This window comes from Pelodiscus sinensis, chromosome 9 (genome assembly GCF_052426305.1).
Source record: "Pelodiscus sinensis isolate ZL-2025 chromosome 9, ASM5242630v1, whole genome shotgun sequence".
In the NCBI taxonomy this organism is placed as follows: Eukaryota; Metazoa; Chordata; order Testudines; family Trionychidae; genus Pelodiscus; species Pelodiscus sinensis.
Window position 1 is genome coordinate 16,182,302 of NC_143060.1, and position 24,456 is coordinate 16,206,757.

The 24,456-nt window shown below is 47.4% G+C and overlaps 1 protein-coding gene across 3 annotated transcripts in view; it reads right to left on the reverse strand.

The window, feature by feature from the left end:
* OMA1 (OMA1 zinc metallopeptidase) overlaps positions 1 to 13,117 on the reverse strand; it is a 47,353-nt gene extending 34,236 nt beyond the window's left edge. The window contains exons 1-5 of one of the 3 annotated variants that reach the window (XM_075936081.2): positions 12,998 to 13,117; positions 10,352 to 10,882; positions 9,071 to 9,299; positions 8,425 to 8,598; positions 8,211 to 8,318 (exon numbers count right to left, since the gene is read on the reverse strand). In XM_075936081.2, the coding sequence (XP_075792196.1) occupies positions 8,211 to 8,318; positions 8,425 to 8,598; positions 9,071 to 9,299; positions 10,352 to 10,882; positions 12,998 to 13,077 (1,122 nt within the window). In that variant the 5' untranslated portion in view covers positions 13,078 to 13,117. The remainder of the gene's footprint in view (positions 1 to 8,210; positions 8,319 to 8,424; positions 8,599 to 9,070; positions 9,300 to 10,351; positions 10,883 to 12,997) is intronic. The other 2 variants (XM_075936080.2, XM_075936083.2) reach the window with 2 other exon arrangements.
* Positions 13,118 to 24,456: the final 11,339 nt, after the last annotated feature.

Consider the following 24,456-nt stretch of genomic DNA (forward strand, 5'->3'; position numbering starts at 1 on the left):
TAGACATTCCCTCACAAAGGAAAAGTCTGAAAAATAGGCTCTCCATATCCACCTATCTGGAGATAGAAAGCCTGAAGTCAGGGACAGAATCTTTATGTACAATAGTCTTTAGGAGGAGCCAAGCAGCTAGACTTGTTTTTTCTGTTTTGATCAGGTATGGACTATTTTGGTGACAAACACATCCCTGAACAAATGGACTGTAATTCTGCTGCTGTAAGTAGTTTTATTTGATTTACTGGCCAGTGAGAGGTCCACGAGTTTACAGGCCTCAGTCACTGTACTATGAGAACTTCACAATCTTTTACACTTTCTCCACACAATACCTCTGTGAGATAGGGAAGTGATATGTTTTACAAGTGATGACTGAGATACAGAAGGATTAAGTGACTTACCCAAGTTCACAAGGGAAAACTGTAGGAGAAACAAGACTAATTCAGCTATATCAACAGGCTAGTACCCTAACTACTAAAAACATCTCTCCCCCAGTTTCCATTAATCTTGCCAATTTTAATCTTTCTTGTAAATATATACCAATAGTTAGAGCCGTGATTTCTCTATAAAATTGCAGCTCTAATATTTCTGTTCTCCTTTTCACATATGTAATGTTATCAAAAAGAGATAATTCAGCATAACTTCTCTGTCCCAAATAATAGCCAGATTGGAATACCACTATCCGTTGTTAATTTGCTTTCCAAATGTGCTAATTACAGTTGTGTAGCAACTTTCTGCTACATGAATTAGAACTAGTAAAAATGATAGTTTCTTGTTCTCATACCTGGTGGTCTTTGAGATGTGTTGTTCACGTCCATTCCAATTCAGGTGTATGTGAGCCGCATGCAATGAACGTCAGAAACTTTTCCCCAGCAGCTCCCGTAGCGTTGGCTGTGGAAACCCCTAGAGTGGTGCTGCTATATCAGCACATACATACCACTGCCAACCGTGTCCTCCCTCGGTTCCTTCTTGACAGCTACTCTGACAGAGGGGAAGGAGAATGGGTATTGGAATGGATGTGAAAAACACATCTTGAAGAACACCAGTTACGAGAATAGGTAAATGTCTTTTCTTCGAGTGATTGTTCACTTTGATTCCAATTCAGGTGACTCCCAAGCTACTACCCCATGGACGTGGGGTCGGAGTTCGGAATTACAGACTGCAGTACTGCTCTACCAACTGCTGCATCCTCCCTGGAGGATTTATCAATTGTGTAATGGGCTGTGAATGCATGAACTGAAGACCAAACAGCTGCCCTGCAGATTTCCTGCAAAGGGACCTGTTCCACAAGGGCTGCAGACCAAGCCTGGGCCCTAGTCAAGTGACCTGTTGCTGGAAGGGGAGGGAGCCCAGCTAGCTCATAGCAGGTGCGTATGCACCTCACTATCCAGGTAGAGATGCACTGTGCGGATACTGGGTCTCCCCTCGTACATTCTGCAACTGCCACGAACAGCTGTGTGGATTTCCTAAATGAGCTAGTGCAGTCTATGTAGAATGCTAAAGCCCTCCTCACATCTAATGTGTGCAAAACCCTCTATCGCTAATGTGAGGTTTAGGATAAAAAACTGGAAGGAAGACTCCTTGCGGCAGGTGGAACTGGGATACCACTTTTGTTAGGAAAGCTGAGTATATTCTAAGTTGTTGTGGAAGATTATTTACAGTGGTTGTGAAGATAGGACCCTCAACTCAGACACTTGTCTCACTGATCTGGCAGCTATCAGGAAAGCTACCTTCATTGATAAATGTGGCAAAGAACACTGAGCCATCGGTTCAAAGGGTGGACCCAAAAGTTTATTGAGTACCATGTTCATGAATCGACAGGTACAGGTGAGCAACAATACAGGTACAACCTGTCCAACCCCTTTCTGAAACATTTTACCATAGGGTGGCCGAACAGGTAACGGTGAGAGCAACCTGGGAGAAAGGCAGATAATGCCGGCAAATGAATCTTGACTGAGGAGAGCGCCAGCTCCTGTGATCGCAAGTGCAACAGGTACTCCAGCACTGTCGTTGCACGTGAGATGACCTCGCACCCCCTAAAAAATAGCGCTCATATTGTCCATACACACCAACATGAACCAGTCCTGCATCTGAGTCTGAAACACACAGCAGGCCAATCTGACTACTCAGTTGCTTCACATTGATGTGAAGACTCATGTCCATGGGTGACCAGGGTCCTTGCATCCTGAAATCATCCAAGTGTGCTCCCCACCCCATGTCCGATGCATCTGTTTCCAGAGTCAGAGTGGGGGTCAGAGGCGCAAACTGCACTCCCTCCAACAGATTGCAAAGGTCCATCCACCACCTGAGGGACTCTATCACCTTCTGGAGAATGGATACTACCATGCCTAGGTAGTGATCGTGGGTACATACACGAAAGCGAGCCACCCCTGAAGCGGTCTTAGGTATAGACATGCATATCTGATCACATAACATGATGCCATGTGGACTATAAGCCTGAGGCATTTCCTTGAGGTAGAGATTGGATATTGTGTGAAGGAATCTAGAAGATCTGAATGGTTTGGGCCCTTGACTCTGGAAACAGTGCCTTCCCTCAACTGGGTCTAAATGTTGCCCCTATGAATTCTATCCTCTACACCGGGCTCAATTCCGACTTCTCCTTGTTGAGGAGAATACCCAATGTTTCGAATAGCTCTAGGGCAAGGTCTACATGGGTCAGGAGCTGAGCCCCGGAGTGTGCTATTATCAGCCAATCATCCCGGAAGGGAATACCTGCGCTCCACTCTCTCGGAGGAAGGCCTCTGCCACACATTTAGTAAACAGTTGAGGGACCGAGGAAAAGCCAAAGGATACCACCACAAATTGATAGTGCTCTCTCACTATTGTAAATCTGAGGTAACACTTGTTACAAAGAAGGATCAAAATGTAGAAATACGCATCCTTCACATCAAGGGCAGTGAACCAGTCTCCTGGATCCTGACAGGGAATTATAGTGGCTAGGGTGATTATCCTGAACTTCATTTTCTGCATTTAGCGGTTGAGGTTCCTTAGATCTAGGATAGGCCGCCTGTAAGGAAGTTCTATTTATTGTGTGGCTCTCCTCTAGCATGGCACCAAACTCCTGCCCGTCATCATGGGGCAGCCGCCTCTTAAACTTTGCTAGGGCATCCCATGACTTGAAGGTATACCTGCTAAGGATCACCTGCTGATTTGCAATCCTTAGCTCTAGACCTCTGGCTGAAAAGACTATTCTGCCAAACAGGTCAGTCTTTTTGGCCTCCTTTGATTTGGGGGCCAGGGGATGCTGGCCTTGTCTTTCCCCTCTCGTTGACTGCCGAGACCACAATCAACGAGGGCTGAGGGGGAGAATATAAGAACTCATAACCCTTGGGTGGGACAAAGTACTTCCTCTTGACACCTTTAGCTGCTGGAGGGCTAGGAAACAGAGTCTGCTATAGGGTCGTGTAATTCGACTGTACTGTCTTTATGATTGGCATTGCCACCTTAGACGGCCCTTTATGTGAGAGGATGTCCAAAATTGGATCCCCGAGTTCCTGTATGCCCTCTACTGGGAGATTCATGTTCTGTGCCACTCTGTGCAAAAGCTCTTGATATGCCCTGCGGTCAATGGGCGGAGGTCCTGACATGGAGGTGCCTGTCACTGCTTCGTCTGGGGAGGATGACAAATAGGCTTGGGTCTGGGCAGTGTCCTCAGTGGGTATCTGGGCTCTGTCCTTGGGACCCATTCGATGGCCTTTTCCTGGTGGCTGCTCCCTATACTCAGGAAGTGGACTATCCCCTCTAGGTGGATGGGACTCCGCAGCGGACAGTATTCTCAAGTGATGCCTGTCCCGAGAAGAACGGGATCTGTGACTTGTTGACACCATCGACCTAGGAGCACCCTGGGACTCGTGGTACACCCAGAGGGTCCAGAAGGGCCACTGCGCCAGTGGTGGCCAATGCTGTTGCCACTATGCTGACAGGTCCCTTGTACTGCATTGAGACTGGCTGTGCCAAGATCTGGTCAATAGCACGTCTGACTGATTCCGACTGGGACGACCACAGCAGTGCCAACGATGTCGATGCCCTGGTCAGTGCCAGGTGTTGAGACCTTTTCTGGGACCTAGACCAGTGCCGAGGAGGTCTGGAAGGGGCACGGCGCCTTGGACTTCTGGATTGTGACCTCAACCTGGGGTGATCTCTGTGCTGAGCATCGATCCCTCAGAACCAGCCTAGCGCTCGGTGCCATCTGTGGAGGACGTTGAGCTGGCAACAGAGGACCTTCCAAGGAGGGACCTGTGCTGGTACCGTTCCGTGGACTACGGTTGACAGAGCATAGCGGGCTTTCCCCTTGAGCAGTGCCGTCCCTGCGGTTTGTCACGCACAATGGACGCCTTGGCCTCCAAGATTTCTATCAGACCTCTGTCCGGTTCAATGGTGTCCAGCATCGAAGGGGAGTTCAAGATTTGCACCGGGCTCATGTCTCTTGGCGGATTGTCACGTGCCGGACTCGATGGTTCCAATCCTGGGGCCAGAGTCAAGGGCACATCCTGGACCTCCCATTCCAGGGATTTTCTCCAGGCATGGTCCTGTTTTTGTCAGGGCCTGTGAGGGGATCTACCTCTGTCCTCTCTCCTGCCCCACAGTGCCAGTGAGGTAGATCTATGACTTGGCATCGCATTCTTTGGTGCCAGGGACCCGCAGCCCTGAGAGTTCTTTGCCATGCTCAGATTCTGCACCACATCTCTTACCAAGGCTGAGGTGCTCCGCACCATGCTGGCTCCTAGAACTGATTTTTTTACCTGAGGGGGAATTTAGCGCCACTTCCATCAGGAGTTGTTTGAGCCTATGCTCCTTGTCATAAATGATCTGGAGAAAGGGGTAAGCAGTGAGGTGGTAAAGTTTGCAGATGATACCAAACTGTTTAGGATAGTCAAGACAAGAGCAGACTGTGAGGGACTGCAAAAAGATCTCAGCAAAGTGAGCAATTGGGCAACAAAATGGCAAATGAAATTTAATGTAGGTAAGTGTAAAGTAATGCACATTGGGAAAAATAACCCCAACTATATGTACAGTATGATGGGGGATAATTTGGCTATGACAAATCAGGAAAGAGATCTTGGGAGTTATCGTGAATAGTTCCCTGAAAACTTCCACACAGTGTGCAGCGGCAGTCAAAAAGGCAAATAGGATGTTAGGAATTATTAAGAAAGGGATAGAAAATAAGACCCAGAATATCTTACTGCCCCTGTATAAAATTATGGTACGCCCACATCTTGAGTACAGATGTGGTCCCCTCACCTCAAAAAAGATATTTTGGCCTTGGAAAGGATTCAGAAAAGGGAAACTAAATGATTAGGAGTTTGGAACGGGTCCCATAAGAAGTGAGGTTAAAATGACTGGGACTCTTCAGTTTAGAAAAGAGGAGACTAAGGGGGGATATGATAGAGGTATATAAAATCATGAGTGGTGTGGAGAGGGCGAATAAAGAAAAGTTATTTATTAGTTCCCATAATAGAAGAACTAGAGGACACCAAATGAAATGAATGGGTAGCAGGTTTAAAACTAATAAAAGAAAGTTCTTCTTCACAAAGCGTGTAGTTAACCTGTGGAACTCCTTGCCAGAGGAGGCTGTGAAGGCTAGGACTATAATAGAGTTTAAAGAGAAGCTAGATAATTTGATGGAGGTTAGGTCCATAAAAAGCTATTAGCTAGGGGATAGAAATGGTGTCCCTGGCCTCTGTTTGTGGAAGGCTGGAGAAGGATGGCAGGAGACAAATCGCTTGATCATGGTCTTTGGTCCACCCTCTCTGGGGCACCTGGTGCTGGCCACTGTCGGCAAACAGGATACTGGGATAGATGGACCTTTGGTCTGACCCAGTACGGCCGTTCTTATGTTGTCCTTTCTAGTGAGGGGCTTAAAGCTTCAGCAGATCTTGTATTTTTCAGTGCGATGTTCTTCACCCAGGCAGTGAAGGCATGCGTTGTGCGGGTCGTTGTTGGGCATATGGCGTTTGTAAGCTGTACACACTTTAAAGTTTGAGGTGTTAGGCATGCCCCAGAACCCTGAGGGGCTGAATGTTTGGGCACTCGCCCACTGTCCTTTTATTTGCTTGAAGATCTTTATCACAGAGAAAAACAAAGCAAAGACCAAAAAAAACCCAAAAACAAAAAAAACAAACAAAATGAGAGCTACAGCTAGGGACTAGACACTTGCTAAGCAAAATCTAACTACAGTTCCAACATCACCATGGACAGTAAGAAAGAACTGAGGGAGGGTAGGGTCAGCAGTGGTACATATGTACTGATGTAGCAGCACCACTCTAGGGTCTCCACAGCCAACCCTACAGGAGCTGCTAGGAAAAAAGTTTCCAACGTTTGTGCATGCAGCGCGCGTACACCTGAATTAGAATCGACATGAACAATCATTTGTAGAAAATTTCAGATGAATTATGCTTTTTTCCCTGTTTGTGATCATATTCAAATCACTTGAGTAGGGCACAATGTTTTTATTTGTTTAATGAATGTTTATGGAAGTGAGGTTAAGTACATCACCACTCTGAACAACTCTGCCTATCAGGTAACCAGTTTTCCAGAATTAATAACCAAAGTCAGCAGTTCCCAACCACTGGGCGAAGGCCCACTGCCAGGCTCTTGGGGGCCAGGGTACACTGCTCCCACCGGGGCACTAGGAGACTGCCTCTTAGCCAACAAGAGCCAGGCAGGGGCAAGGTCTCCTCCCAGCCACGGAAGAGCGATTCGCTGCACAGCAGGAGGGCCATGTGGAGGCCGACACGGCAGCCTTAGGGCAGCTGCGACACGGGCAGCAATGCTCAGCTGGCAGCTAGGAGGCAGCGCAGGGCTAGGTGAGGGGGGTGGGGCAGGCACTGGAAGGCCCTGGGGTAAAGCGAATACTGGGGAGCTCTAAGAGGCAGGGGGCTGAAACTGGGAGGCACTTGGGTGTCCAGGGTGGGGAATTAGCACAGGGTTGGGTGCAGTGGTGCTCTGGAAACAGGAGGCTGGCACAGGGAGGTCTGGTGTTCGTGGGGGGAGGTGGGTGTCTACGGGGCAGGAGGCTCTGTGCAAGAAACTCTAGGGGTCAGTGGCTGGCGCTAGGGGATAGTGGAGGCACAGGAATTTTTGGGGTTAGGGCTGGCACTGAGGGGTTCTTGCGGTCAGGGCTTTTGGCGGACCGGCAACTTTTATTTGCATATGCAAATAAAAGTTGCCGGTCCGCCAATAATTTGTGAATGGGTTTGCCAATCCCCGGTATAAAAAAAGATTGGAAACCACCTACGTAAGTCATATTGGTTCTTGTGTTTCCTTTTTCTAAACAAAATTAGCCATGAATATTTTTAAATGTTCAAGAAATCACAAGCACTTCTAGCACACATCTTCTTTTACACGAAAATGTTTACAGGTATATCTGAAACAAATCAACTAGTTTGTTTGCAAATGCTTTGAAGAGCTATTTATCTAATTCTAAAATTTCCAAGATTATTCATGAAGAATTTACATTGAAAGTTCACAAGTTTTGAGACTGGCTAGGAAAGTACAGAGGTTTCATTTAAAGAAAGGATTGGTTCTGAGGATTTATTTTGTGTACAGATCCACCTTACATTGACTTGATTCTTCCGTTCAGAGAAGTAACATATCTTTATGTAGAATAACTTGGGCCAAGATCTGTATTACTAACCTGCTTTTTAAAGCTTGATCTGCAAAATGTGAAATTATTATACACGTTTTGTACATGAAAAATTGGTGATGAACTTCCAATTTTAATCAAGAACACATTAGAGCTTGGGATATGCACAAGATGGGTACATGCTCACGTTTGCAAGCACACTCATTCATCTGCAAACAAAGTCCGACTTCAGACCTCATGAACTTATTCAACTAAGACTATAGAATTGTAGGGCTTTGCTACTGCACTGCAAGTACTATATAATTTAGAAGACATTTTAAATACATCTATGGATTCCACATGTGTAGAAGGACTAAAGGCCCTATTTTGTAAAGTGCTGAGCACCTGCAACTCCCAACATCTGCATTTCTCAGCGTCAAATCCTCACTGCTATTTTGTAATGTAATGCAAGCCACTCTTATGAACTGATCCTGCTAACATTCATTAGCAGGTATTTTGCTAACATTAACTCAAATGGCACAGTAATGTGTACATGATCAGAACAATCAATCTTTAAACCAAATTATTCATTCTGCTTGTGGAAGCAGCCTGAGACTGTTTAAAGGGTACTTACTGCATGTCCCAAAACAGCATGAGCTATTTCATGGCCCAAAATGAAAGAGAGCTGGTGAATATCTGACACTGCATTTAGCAAACCAGTGAAAACAAATACTTGTCCATTCTGTGAGGAAAAAAATAAAAAACACATCATAATATAGCACAGGAACTGGGCAAACAAGCTCATTCTTACATATTGTTACTTACTTTTGCTTTTGGATTTTACTTACTGGAAGTACAAAAGCATTTATGCCTGGTTCTTCCACCACATGGATAACCCACGTAAACTCTGAAACCTCTGGGATGTCCTGGTTGCTTTCAGACAGATGACCAACAATTTTTTTCACTACCTGATAGCGAGGGTCTGTCTCGGATAACATTTTATTTTTAAACTGGTCCATCCACTGAAAAAAAAGACAATTCGTGATTTCTTTACAGAATAAAGAATGCAGTTTGTAGGCTAGCTGTTACACTACTATTGTATATAAGTGTACCACAGTAAAAGTTTTGTTCCTGACCATATATGTAAGAATCCAGTCTCATATATGCTTTTCTCTTATGTATCAAGTCAATCACCCATGTAAAAACCAAAAGTTCCATTTTTCACAACTCTATTTGTTTTGTATTGGATGTAATAAAATTGAATGTTTACATATGCTACCAAGTAATATTTCCATTTATATCAAGTAGTTGAATATTAGACTATATTAGTACAAAAAAGTCATAGGCCAATGAGGGGAGAGCACAGAAGAAAGCAGGCTGCAGGACAAGATGCTGCCTCATGTGGCAGATAGGTGGCTGCTCCAGCCCCCACTGGTTAACCATTTACATTCCTAGTGCAGGTGTGGAGGGCTTATTTTCTTTCAAACAACTCACCATATCATATTCCATCTGTGACAATGCTCTAAAATGTTCATTCCCAAACACCAATAGTCGAGCACGCCCAGTGATTGGTGTCTCCTCTAAGTGAGTAAAATAAAACACGATAAATAAAAGTGCTAAGCTACAAAGAGCTAGGACTATCTTCCATTTGTTTTTTCTTGCACTTTCTTTAAATAGTTCCTGTTTGTTAGGAGGCAGTGCCTTCCACCATTTTCTGATGCTCCTGCAAGACACAAACATTATTCATTTGTAAAGTGAATATAGTGCCCCAAACTAGCAAGAAGAGGCTGTATAGTTTAATCTTTGTAAAGTACTAGGATACCCTTGGATGAAAAAGTCAAGAGAATCATTTAGTATGTATTCTGTCAGTCCAGCACAGTATTTTCTTCAAAGAACAGGCTGACAGATGCTTCCTTTTTTAATAGAAAACATTCTAACCTTTATCTTTTTTATCTTATTAAAAAATAGCATGTTAGGATTTGTTAAAGAACATCTGAAGGAAAAAATTTTCTCCCCATTACTCCTTGAATGGATTTGCAAGACATCATCAGCAAGGGCTGATGAAAAATAAGTACATGAAAAAGAATGCACATATTGAATTTATTATGCACATGTGGCAGAAAATTAATTCCTATTTTTATGCAGGAACTGAAAACTCAGAATTCAACTTAAATCATGTGATACATTTGTAAATTCAATGTAGGCTGTAGGCAGGGAGAGTGAGAACTCCCGCTTTATCTCCAGCCTGAAGTCAAGGTCAGAATTCTGTCAGCAGATGTTGTTACCCTCCTACTTATTGTAGAGGACTGCTGAGGTATGCCCAAGTTCCTGGCTTCTGTTTTCGCCTGGGACCACATCTCTAGTAAACTTGAAGTACATGGTAGACAGATGCCATGATATTTTGGCTTTGCCAAGTGTATCACTGGCCATTATCCTCAATTGAGGATACTCAGCAAAAAACAAGTGTTTATTTTGTTAGGTGACTGTAATGATCCGAAACAGGTGTATTTTCTAAAATAAAACAAACAAAAAAAATCACAGGAAAGGGGTCCTCACAGGTTATAACCATTTTAGTCTGATTGATGTATGGACTCTATTGTGCTTTGAAAATGAAAATACATCCAACCCTAACCAAAAGCCCTGCAAAGCTTTTCACAAATGTTCAACTCAGCACACGCAGAATAGTTCTGTTAAAGAGACTACTCACTGTGTACATATGCGAGTCTTTGAAGGACAGGGTCTTACTTTATAAGAGAAAATAAAATAGAATTTTACCTTCCGAGAATGATAGCAAATAGCTTCTGAACTGGTTTAAGGATAATCCACAATAGAGGCACTGGAGCAGCCTGAAGTGATGATGAGGCGTGAAAATGCCTGATGATCTGAACATTCCAAGCAGGAATGGGATTTAGGGACTGCAGTGGAGCAAGACTTCGGAATAATGCAAGCTCTTCCACTATCAGCTGAGAGGCCAGGAAACCAGGACAGCTACTGTGTATGTTTGTGCACACTTCTATATTCTTGGCATTCAAAAAACATCTTTGGCTTTTATTAATAGATTTTCTGTAGAAGTTAGAGCTTCCAATCATAAAATAATAGCTGTTGTTGCTGCTTATATCTAATCGCTTGCATTTATCCACTCTATGATTTATTTGAATCTGACGATGTACATTCAAACCTTCAATAGAAGACCTATAAAGATTATTGCACTTTGCCTTACTGGCCAAAGAAGTTAAGCGAAATAAAATGCGGTTCCTACCAGCTATCTTTAAGCTACAGATGGCATTCATCTCTCGTTTATTCACCCTAAAACAAAACAGACATATTAAGAGCTCTACAATAATAACTAAAGCAATCACTGAATTACACCACTTTAGCTTAACAGCAATATCTTACTTCTTTCTTGTTTACCAACAGTCTCAGAATTATTACCCTGTCTTCTGTTATGTACTTGTTAGAACACGTTTTAAACAGCACACAGATATTAAACTGTGCAACTGAAAGTATAGGAAAGACATTCCTCAGTCACTTTTTCTTTAAAGAGAAAAAGCATATGTAAAAAGTTGGTAACATGGTTATTGGGATTTAGCTCTTTATTCTAAATATTTGTATAATTTACATTTGTCAGGAGGGAGATTACTTTTGTTATCTAGTTTTGAATTTATAAAATGCACCTATCACACTTCCTAAATGCTTTGCAGGGCTCGCCTGCAAATTTCATAATTACAGCTCCATTTGATATGATCCTTTAAAAAAAAAAAAAGTTTTCTGCAGTTGTACATCCAAAATGCAGAATGAGCAAAGACTTTAAAAGCTCCATTTGCAAAATCATGAAGGACACCTTTAGCTTGCACAAGAGAAGAGCCTGCCCCATCAAGCCTCATTGTTTACATCAGTGGTCCCCAACACGGTGCCCACGGGCACCACAGCGCCCGCTGGGGCATTTATGTGCACCTATCTAGTGACCAGAGCCAGCCCGAGCCATTCTTGCGCCCCAGGCGCGTGCACAGTGCTACCCCCAGGCTCCCAGTAGCCCCAAAATGTTAGGGACCACCGGTTTACAACAACTATGAAGAACATCAGGGATGTGGCCCCTGGTTTGCCTGGATCCAGCCCCCAAGGCTCACCATTGGGGAACCTGTGCTGGTGCTCCATCCCCCCTGCCACTCACCTCTGGGGCTGGAGAATACAAAATCTACTAGCCTGAACCTTCCTAGGCTCTGGTGTGCAAGGGGAATGTGGGGAGTGTCTTTCTCCTTCTCAGTCAGGAGCTTTACTTCTCACTTGTGTGTGGCCCCTGACTGATTTTTCTGTAGGTCAGCACCCCCCCACACTCAAAAAAGGTTCCCCAACCCTGGTTTATATTAAAGCAGCATATAAGTAGCACAAACTGGGGAATAAATAGGTGCAGGTTGGCTAGATCTAATCCGGGATTCGTTGGTAGGAACATGTTGCCAGACCAGGTGGCTGGGAGCGGGGGCAGATGACCGTTTTGCGGGGCTCCGGGCAGCATAATTCCACGGGGCCCCCCCTTTGCCGCGGCGCATGCGCAGTGACGCCATGGCACATGCGCGGGTCTTTCTGAAGCGTAGGGCCTGGGGCGACCGCCCCGTTCGCCCTGCCCTATATCCGCCCCTGTCTGGGAGTCAAAGAGCAGGAGGGCTGACAGCTTTGGAGCCCTGACGGGGCAGGAAGCACTGTCAGGCCAGCAGTCCATGTGGGCTGGTAGCAGGAGGGCCAGTGGCCCTGCCAGGGTTGGGAGCCCGCCCAACTGGCAGCAGGGGGCCAGCAGCAGCAGTGTTGGGAGCAGAGGGGCAGGGGCCAGCTGGGTCAGTGGAAGCGGGGCCAGCGACTCGGAGCCTAGAGGCCCACCCTGGCTGAGGACTGGTCAGGTCCCAAGGGTGCTGGACGAGGGGGGCCCAGCCTGTCCTCTGGCAAGGGCATGAGTGCGGGGTAAGCTAGTAGCAGGCCGGGCAGGCTTTGGATTTCCATCAGTGAATGCCGACGTCTCCCTGCACGCCCCAGCTGAGCAACCCCCCCCCCCCCCCACCCCCCCACCCACACACACACACAGCCGCTCCTGTCGCAGAGAGGCCAAGTCCCCGCGTGGGAACTTTCCGGGCACGTGTGACAACGCCGCGGACAGCGTGCGGCTGCTCCCTTTTCAAAAAGCCCAACGGTCACGGCCGTTAAACCGTTCTCGCCAGACCGCGAGCAGACCCTGCCCCCCGCGCCGGGAAACACGGGATCGGTCGCAGGCTGGAACCCCGCCCGGGCCAGCGCTGCACGCGGGGACTCCCCTGGCTGCCCCCCCCCCCGGAGCTCCAGTCCCCGCTCGACGTCACAGGCCGGAGGTCCGGTCCCGCCCCGCTTCCCGCGCGGCGCGGAGGGGGCGGCTCTTTTGGGCCGCCCCGCACTCACCGCCCCGCGAAGCGGAGATGGGACTTCCCGGAGGCGGCGCGAGGCCCAGGCTGCCTCGCTGTGGCCCCGCCCCCTGGCATTTAGGCTCCGCCCTACCTCCCTTTCAAGTCGGAAGGTCGCCATTGTGATGAAGCCGGGAGCTTCTTGTGGCCCCGCCCACTGCCTATGTCTTCACAACAGACTGCCCTCGGTTAGCCCCGCCCCCTCCGATGTAGCCCCGCCCCAAGCCTGAAAGATCCGTCCCATCATCTTGTTCTGCCGCGGGGAGGCTCCATTGTTGTGTCTCCCCCCCACACTCAATTTTCTATCTGGGGAGAAAGATTCGGAGCTGCCACACACAGCCAAAGGGAGCATGTGCTGGCCCGTGCCTGCAGTGGGGGGAAGCAGGGGGTGGGGTGGCAGGTGGGGACATGTGGGGCAAGCAGACAGCTGTGACCCCACATACAGACACACAGGCACACATCTTTCCCAGCTGCAGCCCTACTTGGCTGTGTCTACACTGGCATGAATTTCCGGAACTGCTTAAAACGGAATACTAATCCGTTTTCAGTTTTTCCAGAAAAGGAGCGTCTACATTGGCAGGCTGCTTTTCCAGAAAAGCGTCTGTGGCCAATGTAGATGCGCTTTTCCAGAAAAGAGCCCCGATCGCCATTTTCACGATCGGGGCTTTTTTCCGGAAAAGACTACTGGGCTGTCTACACTGGCCCTTTTCCGGAACAGTGTTCTGGAATAAGGACTTATGCCCGAGCAGGAGCAGAATAGTTTTCCCAGAATAGCGGCTGATTTTGTACAGTAGAGCATCGTTGCTTTTCCAGAAATTCAAGGGCCAGTGTAGACAGCTCGCAGCTTATTCCGGAAAAGTGGCTGATTTTCCGGAATAAGTGGCCCAGTGTAGACACAGCCCTTGTGTCTGCCAGGGCCATGCATCTGCTCACCCCCCAGGGCCACCATCCACTGGGCCTCCTCACTCCCTTCCCTGCAACTTAAGGACCTATGCACTCTGCACCCTACATCAGATCACTCCTACATCAGACTACTGTATTTACCCCCAGGCTCTCCTAAGGCACTTCCTTCCTCCCCACTCTGCTTCACTGCACCCCCTACCCCAAAGCCCACTCACCTAGGTTTTGCCACGTGTCCATTTTTTGGCCAAAACAGCTGGTGGAAAAGGGACCCAGCCAGACAGCTTCACTAATAAGGTTCAAGGCCTCAGGCTGGATTAACTCTTCTGGGGTTCCGGGGTTAGTGGATTTTGTGGCCCCCTCGACTCTGGGGTGGGGCCAAAAATGAGGAGTCCAGAGTGTGGGATAGAGCTGCCAGTGAATGGGATAGAGATGGGGGTTCAGAATCCGGGTGTGAGGTTGGGTCCAGGAGCAGGGTGTGGGCGGGTGTCAGGCCAGAAGGAGAGGGCAGGAGCAGGGTTCTGATGGGTGTCTGGCCAGGGGAAGGCAGGATGCTGGTGGGTGTCTGGCCAGGGGGGAGGGAGCAGGAACAAGGTGCTGGTGGGTGTCTGGCCAATGGAGCAGCGGCAGGATCCCCAGTCTGGAAGCCTGCCACGACCATAACCCGACCTTGATATGTCTTGATGGGATGGGCCCTGAGACAGCTCCAACAGACCCCCTCGGCCTCGCACACACCTCATGGCACCAACCTGGGATCAGCAGCAGCAGCATCCCACTCTCATTGCCTCCCCAGCTCGGACAATGCCTACGGGTTGTATCTCTCAGGCAGGACCTGCAGGCAGTGCTGGAGGAAACGCACGTGCCACTCCTTCAGGAAATCCAGCCAGTCCTCAGCTCCAAAGTCCGGATCCTCTGCCGCCATTGTAGCCGCCCTCTGCATCCCACCCCGACATGCTCAATGTACATCACCACCAATCCAGTGCAGCTGGATATCCTCACTTGTGATCTCTGCATCCGTATCCTCCGAGCCAAGAGATGCTTCCTAGATTAAAAGATTATTTTAAAATCTAGGAATCTAGGAAAGCTTGAGGTTTTCTCCAACCCCGCCCCCGGCCCAGGAAGCTGGTTCTGGTTCCAATCTTGTGGTGGTGGGGGGAGGCTGGATCACCAGCACGGGGTCCCCATTGCGGGGGGGTGGGTGAGCTAGGGAAGGCTGAGCACGAGCCATATTTGGCTTCTAAGTGAGCCATATATGGCTCACAAGCCATAAATTGCTGAACCTTGCTGTAGCTCTTGGCCGCTGAGTATTTCCTCTACTTCTGTGTACTTCCTCCACTCTGAGAGCCAGATCCACAGCTCCAGTTGGCCAGGAACTGCAGCCTGAGAACCAGAGGTGCATGCCCACTACTTCCCAGGAGCCGCCTGAGATAAGCGCTGCCTGGAGCTGCACCCCTCACCCCCTTCTTCACGCGGAGACCGATCCTATACCCATACTCCCTCACCAAGCCTGCATCCCCTCCCACAACTAGAATGACCAGATAGCCAGCATGAAAAATCAGGACAGGGATGGGATTAATAGGTGCCTATATAAGAAAAACTCCCCAAAATCAGGACATCTGGTCACCCTACATGTACTGCAATCTCCCGTCCCAGCCCTAAGCCCCCTCCTGCAACCAAAGTCATTCCTGATACCCACATCTCGATGCCCACTTCTACTCCCCAGCTCGGAATTCCCTCCCGCATCCAAATTCCCTCTTAGAGTGCACACCTTCTCTGTCACCCCAACCTCCTACCCCAGCCATGAGTCCCCTCACACATTCTGAATCCCTCAGCCCCAGACCAGAGCTCCGTCTTGCACCCCCAATCCTAACCTGGAGCCTACACCCCTAGCCAAAGCCCTCACCTGAAAAAAACAGCAAACTGTTAACCTAATGTGAAGTTCCCTGCTACCTAGGAAGCATGTTTTAATATGAAGATACCATTGCCAACAATACCCAAACCATTTCTGCCTAGGGAACTGGGTGTCACTGACTCCCATGTTTCATGAAAATTGGCTTATGGATATGAATATGCATAACCCAAAGATGATTTATGCAAAAACATTCATGTAACATATCAGTTTTTAAGTTACAATCTGATGAATATCCTATTTTTGTGCATGTATCATTCTTGTATATGAAGTTAGAAATATGAAGTGTAGATCTGTTTATTGTTCTCAATGTGCTAATGAGGGCTATTAGTGATACTTCAGTTATTAATAACTCAGTACTCAAACCAACCACCTGTGAATAGTCTTGTTTGTCCTATAACCCCAAACTGTGGTTGGTCCTAGAAAGACATGTAACCAGTTCTACCAGGTACTGGAATCCATCTTGAACCTGGTATTTTTCCAAGGAGGTGGGGGGTGCTGAACAATTGGTTCCTGCTCTGGGGAAAAGTCTATTTAAGCAATGGGAAACCATCAGTCCTTTGTCTTTAGCTGGCCTTTGAAACTGCCTGGACCACCCTAAGAGGATACCTGACAATGAAGAACTTTGAAAAAGCTGTAGACTCTGGCCAGAGTAAAGATCAACTCTGACTTGAATCATTTTACTTGAGATAAGTATAGCTGCTTAGGGTAAGAATTTGAATGTAACAAGTTTCTTAGTGGGTGAGAACTAGGTAGCACCTTTTGTTCATTTTAATGTATTAACTTACCAAATGTAACTGTTTTCACTTGCAACCACTTAAATCCTACTTTTTATACCTAATAAAAACATTTGTTTATTAGCAAGCCCACTGTAAATAATTGTTTCCTGGGGGCAGAGGGGAGAAGAACAACCACTGTTCATATTGCTCTTTCATTGATAAAGCGAGTGGACCCTATGAGCTTTCCCTGTGTAAAATTTTTACACAGAGTAAAATTGATTTATTTGGGATTTGGTCCCTTCTGGAGGAGGTTGCTGTAGTCAGTAGCTGTGTTCCCTCTAAGCAGCTGGCAGCACAGCTTCACAGGTGATTAATCAGCCCCACTCAATCAGTCAACTCCAGGCATGGAGCCCTGAGTCTGACTGGGTGGGGCTGATTAATCACCTGTGAAGCTGTGCTGCCACCATCTTAGAGGGAACACTGGTCAGCAGTCTCATCATGTCTGTACAGACCAGGACCTTCGGTGATGACACTAGGCAGCCTGGATTCTAGAAAGGCAGGAAGTACGAAACTGTCTTCTTTGCACCCAGCATTTTCAATAAAGAATTTGTGTAACACAATCAAAATCCATCTGTTCTATCACAGAGGACACCAGGGGGTGAAATTACCACTCAGCAAGGCACATTTTGGTTGCTGGTCTTGTTTTGTGATTGTCAGCTCCATTCCTGAAACCAATCTGGGGAATTATTGCAGAGTAATTCAAGTCTCTGCCTGTAGCCAAAGCCTGAGCATGTCCCATGAATCAAGGAGCAAAGAACTGAGCCCCAACTTGCATAGCTGCATGTAATATCTTCTGGGACTGCTGATCTGTTTTATATTCCCCACTCTTTCCATTTTCCTGCCTTTCTTGCTCTCTTCATCTTGCACAGGCCTCCTCTCTGTAACTTCAACCACACACATCAGAATTTTTTACTTTACATCATCTAGCCCCTCAAACAAAGTTCCATCATCTTGCCAAATCTGTGACTTTCCAACTTATTTCAAATCTCTTTGTTTGTATTATTTAACTCTGTCTGGCATATCAGGTGTAGAAATGGCTCAAAATAAGGGCCTGATCCTGTTTGTCTGGCTCATTTATAGCTGTTAAGATCAGTGGATATTTGGGGTGTACAAGGAACACCAGATGGGGCCCTAAAGTCCTATTATGCGCTCTGCATTTTTAAAAATATTCACAAATGGCATTCCCACTCATTAACATTCCAAAGCAGACAAACAGCAAATATAGCACAGATAATTACAGGATATCTCTATCAGTCACCAGCACTACATGTCTTAAATGAAAATCTGACATATATAGTTACACAATTGGATATGCATTAAATGCTGGTTTTCTCTAAATAGACAGATTAAAAGCCATTATAACTAGTCATTTATATAGTAGTTGCTCTTGAATTTTAATGAATGTGCGCCTGCATAGTACCTTTCATTTGAGGACCACAAGGAACTTTAAAAGGTTGGGTATGTATTATCCCCATTTTGCAGGTGGAGGGACTGAGATTAAGGCCTAAATTCTGGCCTCAGCATGTACAATTCACCACTCTGAAGAAGGCCAGTACAAAGGCTGTGCACCAGATGATTCCCCATTAATCGCCAGTCTGATATAATGCCTGGTATATAGGCTTTGTGCTGGCTCTCTGCATGGAAGAGAAATTCACTTAACCTTTAGGAAACTGGGTTGTATGTCAGGAGTTCATGGCACTGCTGCACATCTGCTATTTCTTTAGCGATAGACTCTTTTCTGAAGTACTTTTTATCCCTTACACAGTGAAATGGAAACTGACAACAGATCTTCATAAGAGGAATTCTTGTACCCCTTTCTTATCCCAGAATCCTTTTTGCAGGTCCAATGTCGGTGGGGGAGTGGAAAGAGCTTGGAGCAAAGTGTCATGACTTACAAGATGTCTACTTCCCACTGCTTATGCTCTCCAAATCCTGCCCCTATGCAGCATAATCACAGGATTCATTCTGAGCAAGATAGGGCAAATGACTTGTCCAAAGTGGTCCCCAGGCAAAATTGAGATGAGATCAGATTCCAAGTCACTAGCTCAAACCATTAGAAAACCTGCCTCCCTTGTGCACTTTACTGTGTTACCCTGTTGCCAGGCAGTAGCTGAATTATGTCCTTGCAGATCACTTCCCTTTTAGGAGCAAAAATTGGCAATGCGAGGTCAGGTATTTTTCCAGTTTGATTTATTTACTTACAAAATGTACACACGTTCTATTTCTTTGAACAGAGATGGAAACAGACTGCACACAAATCCCTTTTGCAGAAACCTCAAGCAAGGCACTGCTGTGGCCTGTCCCTAAAAACTGCTCTTCTGGACCTCTGTCTCTCTCAGCTCTCACAAAACAAAAGTTCTCACTTCCTGTTCCAAAACCCTGAGATTTACATGTAGCAAACACCTACCACAAAGCTTCTCCTCTATGGCCACAGGTTTTCAAAGGTGAGCCTGGAAGTCTACACAAAGGAATCTCACAGCAGCCAGACAAAAGAGAATGCTTTAATTAATCCATATAATCATTTGAATGTGGATCTGGGAGTGCAGCAAGCCATTAACAACTTTTGGTACAACTGTTGCAATCTGAAAATAGGTTTGTGGGTCTCAGAGCTGCAAACACTCAGGACAGCGATGGGCAACCTAAGCTATGGAGAGGGCCACGAATGGCCCTCCTTCATCTTAGTGGGCTGCAAGATTGCTCGAACCAAGACAGTCTTCAGGGATAAGTTAGCTTTGGTAACTGTTCTTGTGTACCTAGAATTTGAGGGGTGTGCCGATCATTGTACATAACATTGCGCGAGCTCTGCACTCCCCCTGCATCCAATCAAAGTGTTGCTATGGTTCAGTTGGCATGCAACTCAGTTCATGTGCCCTTGCTTCACGTGTGTGTCACTTTAGTAATGCCAATAGGAAAAAAATACAAGGATTGAAACCAGCGGACTAGGGCAACCTCGTGTGTGGGCAACGGTAAACTAAATGTCTCGAGAGCCGCACTCAGAACGCAGATGGGCCACATGCGGCATTCCAGCCACAAGTAGCCCACCACTAATTTAGGACTTGTCTATATGGATTATATTTCAATAACCTTCCTAAAATGTGAATTTAAACCACTCTGAGTCTACATGTGGTCACTCTAATGCCAGAAATGAGAATGTCTTTCAGTTTGGCTTATGCTGCTTTGGAAGGGATTTATTGGCTATGCCAGTATAGTAATGCCAGTAAAACTGGTTAAATTTTCCCATATAAACAAGCCCTTATGTATGAGTAACTTTTGTTCATGTGAGTAGTCGTATTGAATTCAGTGGCACTGCTCCCTTGCATAAAATGACTAATGTTTGCAAACTGGGTGGAACCTCTGATGTAATGAGTCTCTGTTTCATTACTTCTTACTGTCTTTTTTGAATGGAAGGAAAATTGGGTGGGAGAAAGAGGAATAGCTTGAAAACATTCGCATTTATTTTTCTTATCAATCTCTTTACTGTGTGAAAATTATTTAATTTCCTATCCCATCTGCAAAAATATCAAATCGAATAAAAATAGTAAAAAAAAACCCCTATTTGCAAACAGACTTTAAAAACAGATAATTTTCTGCATTTCCAGCACGAGGTATTCTCTAATGTTTATATCAAATATTTTTCAATTTCACAAGTCAATGTGTGTCATTTATATTGTGCAATGATCAGGTTCAAATAAATGACTTACCTGGAGATTTTGTTTTGTTTTATTTCATAATCAGTAAGATACTTCACATTTATACAGCACTTTTCACTTCTCATGGGACATCACAAAAATAATTAACTAATGTTAGTCAAAAGGGATGGTTTAGTGAACCAAGAATCAGTGGGAACCACTCCCCATTTTCTGACATCAGGGTTCAAATCCTAGCATGTTCAGTGAAAACCTACATGAAGGTGAGTTTCATACCACTTAGGATATGTCAGTACTGTGCAATTAACCCAGGTGGTTCACACCCACCCAGGTCTGTGCACATAGGTTAGCCTAGCCTACTTGTGAGCATCCCTATAGCAACGCCATCCCTGGGTTATTGTGTCACCATTGTTTCTGCATTCACTTCTGTGTGGCTGGGAGCATAGCTCATGGCTCTTTGGACAGAGACCCTCTACAATTCTTTCCCAGTCAGTTGTGTCAACTGCAGAAGAACTTGCCTTTTCTTTAGGGAAAATGTGTGGGAAAGGCAGAGGAGGGATTATAAATGTTGAAGTGATTTTGCCTGCATCCTCACTGCTGAAAAGTGGGTTCCAGCCTAAGTTAAAATGGAGCCCGGTCCGTATCTCATGCCCCCATGCCATTAAAACTCCTATTGCACTTTTTGTATGTGTGGATTTCCCAGTCTCTCCAACCAACATATCGTCTCCGGAAACACTTGTGCAATATACTGTACACCAGTTGCCATCCTGGATTTTCTCTTCTAATGAAGAGATGGCTTCATTCCCAGGGGGTTACTAGGTATTTAGTCAGTTTGGGCATGTCTACATGGTGTGTGTCAACACAGCAAGCCTGTTATTCTGAAATTATTTTGAAGTAATGGACTTGTTATTTCAAAATAATAATCCCTGCTTCTGATGAGGAATAACGCCTATTTCAAAATAGGGTTCAGGTGGACGCTTAGCTGATGGTATTTCAAAATAATTGGCCTCCAGAGACCACTCACAGCTGCACTTCTGGCCACTCTGGCCACACTCTTAACAGCTCTATTGCTCCCTTCTCCTGCAGTCTTTAAAGCTGCAGGCAGAAGGGAAAGGGCTTGTTATGGGGATGACATGGGGGTGCTGCCAGACCATGACACACAGCAGCACCCTGCACTGTGTCAATGGCAGACCCCAGTGCTCTCTGCGCACCCCCATGCATAGCTGCAAGCATGCCAGCATTCACCTGTGAAGCCCCCGGCCAGCAGCGAAAAGGGCACCAGCCTGGGCTAGTGAGGAGATCCTGGCTCTCATAGAGGTCTGGGGTGAGGAGTCAAACCTCAAGAATCTCTGCACCAGATGCCAAAATGCAGATGTGTATGGCTGAATAGCTGCTAGCCTGGCCCTGAAGGGGCACAGCTGCACCCTGGACCTGGTGCGAATGAAAATAAATGAACTGCGGGCAGGGATACACCGAGGCCAGGGAACAAAGTTTCCACTCTGGGGAGGTACCACACACCTGCCACTACTTTGAGTAGCTGGATGCCGTCCTGGGAGGGGGTTCCGGTCACACACACCCTCATTGTCAACTCCAGCCTAGACACACCCGTGTTCAGCCTCCAGGAGGACAGGGCTGTGGAGGAGGATGATGGTGACAATGAGGAGGAGGAGCAGGCTAGCCGGAACACTATGCCCACCCGCCAGGAGTTGATCTTCAGCCTGGAGCCGGTCCTCCCCCCCCAGGAAGTCTCCCAGGGCTTGGAGGAATCTGGGGAAGGCAGTTTGGGTGAGTTCCATCACTTTCCCCACACATGAACAGGGGCAGGTGGCAGGCTGCGAGGGCTGCGAGCTCCTCACTCCGCCTTCTTGCCCTGGGGATCACACAACAGCCTGGCTGTGTCTAGACTGCACCCCTTTTGCGGAAAAGGGATGCAGATTAGACACAGCGCAATTGCAAATGAAGCGGGGATTTAAATCTTCCCTGCTTCATTTGCATAAACATGGCTGCCGCTTTTTTCCGGCTCGGGGCTTTGCCGGCAAAAAGCGCCAGTCTAGACGGGGATCTTTCGGAAAATAAAGCCTTTTCCGAAAGATCCCTTATTCCTGAATTGTCGTATACCTTTTGCAAGGCTTTATTTTCCGAAAGATCCCCGTCTAGACTGGCGCTTTTTGCCGGCAAAACCCCGAGTCGGAAAAAAGCGGCAGCCATGTTTATGCAAATGAAGTGGGGAAGATTTAAATCCCCGCTTCATTTGCAATTGCGCTGTGTCTAATCTGCATCTCTTTTCCGCAAAAGGGGTGCAGTCTAGTCACAGTCTAGACACAGCCCCTGTGTATGTGAGTGCACATGGAGCACCAGTCTGGAGCAATCAGCCCCATGACACTTTCACACAGGAACTCCTTGCTCCTTTGCACTATGGTCCTGCACAGGCCTGCTTTGCTCCGGACTCCATGGTGGAACACCTTCCCACAACAAGCCACTGCTAAGGAGGCTGAGGAACACGCTGCTGTCCTGATGCCTTCCCCGGAGGGCTTCCAGGGGGCTTTAAATGCTATTCAACCTCCATTCAGCATTGGACATGCTACTTCTATATAAATCTGTTATTTCAGTGGGGACTTGTAGTGAGGATGCACTTTCTTGAAATAATTATTTCAGGAGTTATTATTTATTTCAAAATAATTGTGTAGTATAGCCATAGCCCGAGTTATTTATTATTCTATATCTGTATCTTCTGTACAAGAAAGAAAGAAAAAAAAAAGCAATGGAGTTAATGTAAAGATGAAGTTTGTCACAGAGATCCACTCATAACTGAGTGCAAAAATGTATTCCTTGCAAAAGGTATACGGCAATTTAATATAGTCCTTTTGTTTCCAACATATCTGTAGGGAAATACTTTGAAAGACCTATGACTTATGGGCTATTTTCATGACTTTAATGAAGGAGTAAGGAGTCCCAGCTAAAATCAGAGATGACTATTGAATCCTTAGTATACCTCTCTCGATATGGAAGTGTGGGGGGTCAGTGGGGTGCAATCACCTCCTACCGGATGGGTAGGGGGGCTCAGCAAACCCCTTCGTCCTACTCTCCCCCTTTCCCTGGCTCCCCGGCCAGAGTTCTCGGTCATACGTCCCGGATGGTGGGTGCGATCACCCCTTTCCTGCAGGGCCGGGGGGGGGGGGTCAGCGAACCCGGTGCCGATATCCCGCCTTAGCGGAAAAGGAGGGGGCACACGCCCCAAGTCTTGCCCCTCGGAGGGGCGATGCCTTGGCCGTCCCTGCCGTCCAGCCGCCGCAGTTCGCACGTCAGAGTGCGGTCAGCTTCGAAAAGGGGTCGGGTGCTAATGGAGGAGGAGGGAAGGGGACCCATGCCCACCCTCTCTCCGGGTCCCAGCCCGGGGCCCGCTGTTGCCCCTGCATGGCAGACGGGGGATGTTTCCTCCCGTAACTCGTCTGCCCACGGACGCCAGAAGGCTCCCGCCTGGGGCTGCTTCTTTCCTTCCCCTAGCCCCTCGAGCATCCCCGCCGTCTCGCCCGACCTACCGCGGTTCCATGGTCCGGGTTCGGGTTGCTCCATCCAAGCCCCGTGGGGTTGTCTGTTTCCGCGGGTCCGGTTCTGGCCAAGTCGCTCCCTTCGTGGGTGTCGGGGCCTGTCCCGGTCGTCCTCTGACCTGGGACTAACTGACCGCCGGCTGCAGGGGCCATCCCGCGATCCTCACGGACGGGGGCGGGCCGCCTGCCAGTCTTGGGTGTGCACCCGGTCCGTCCTGGGCCCTGGGTTGCCTCTCCCTCCCCGAGAGGAGGCTGCGCCCCTCCTTTCTGCCAGCAGACCTTTTTAAAATGGCCTGCTGCGCCAGACACATTCCGGGGGCCCCCCCTTCCGGTGGTGTGGCGGCTTCCCCAGCAGCCTCACAGCTGTCACTCCCCGCAACAGCGCCTCCCAGAGCCCTCCCAGGGGAGGGGCCAGTAGCTCCCCACCGGCGCAGGTGCAGAGGCAGGGTCTGACCCTGCAGCCATTCCCCTGCGAACCCGCGGCGCAGGGGGGTTCGGCCCACGACTCCGCTCTCCTCCCGGCGGTTTGGGCCGTTCGGCGTGCGGGCCGCTGACGGGAAGGTATATCCTATTTAATAAGTGGCATCTCAGATTTCAGTTTAACACTGCATTTTAGTCAAGGTCTAATTTATAAATTACCAGTACTCTCAGTGGAGGTTGAGTACCCTTCACTT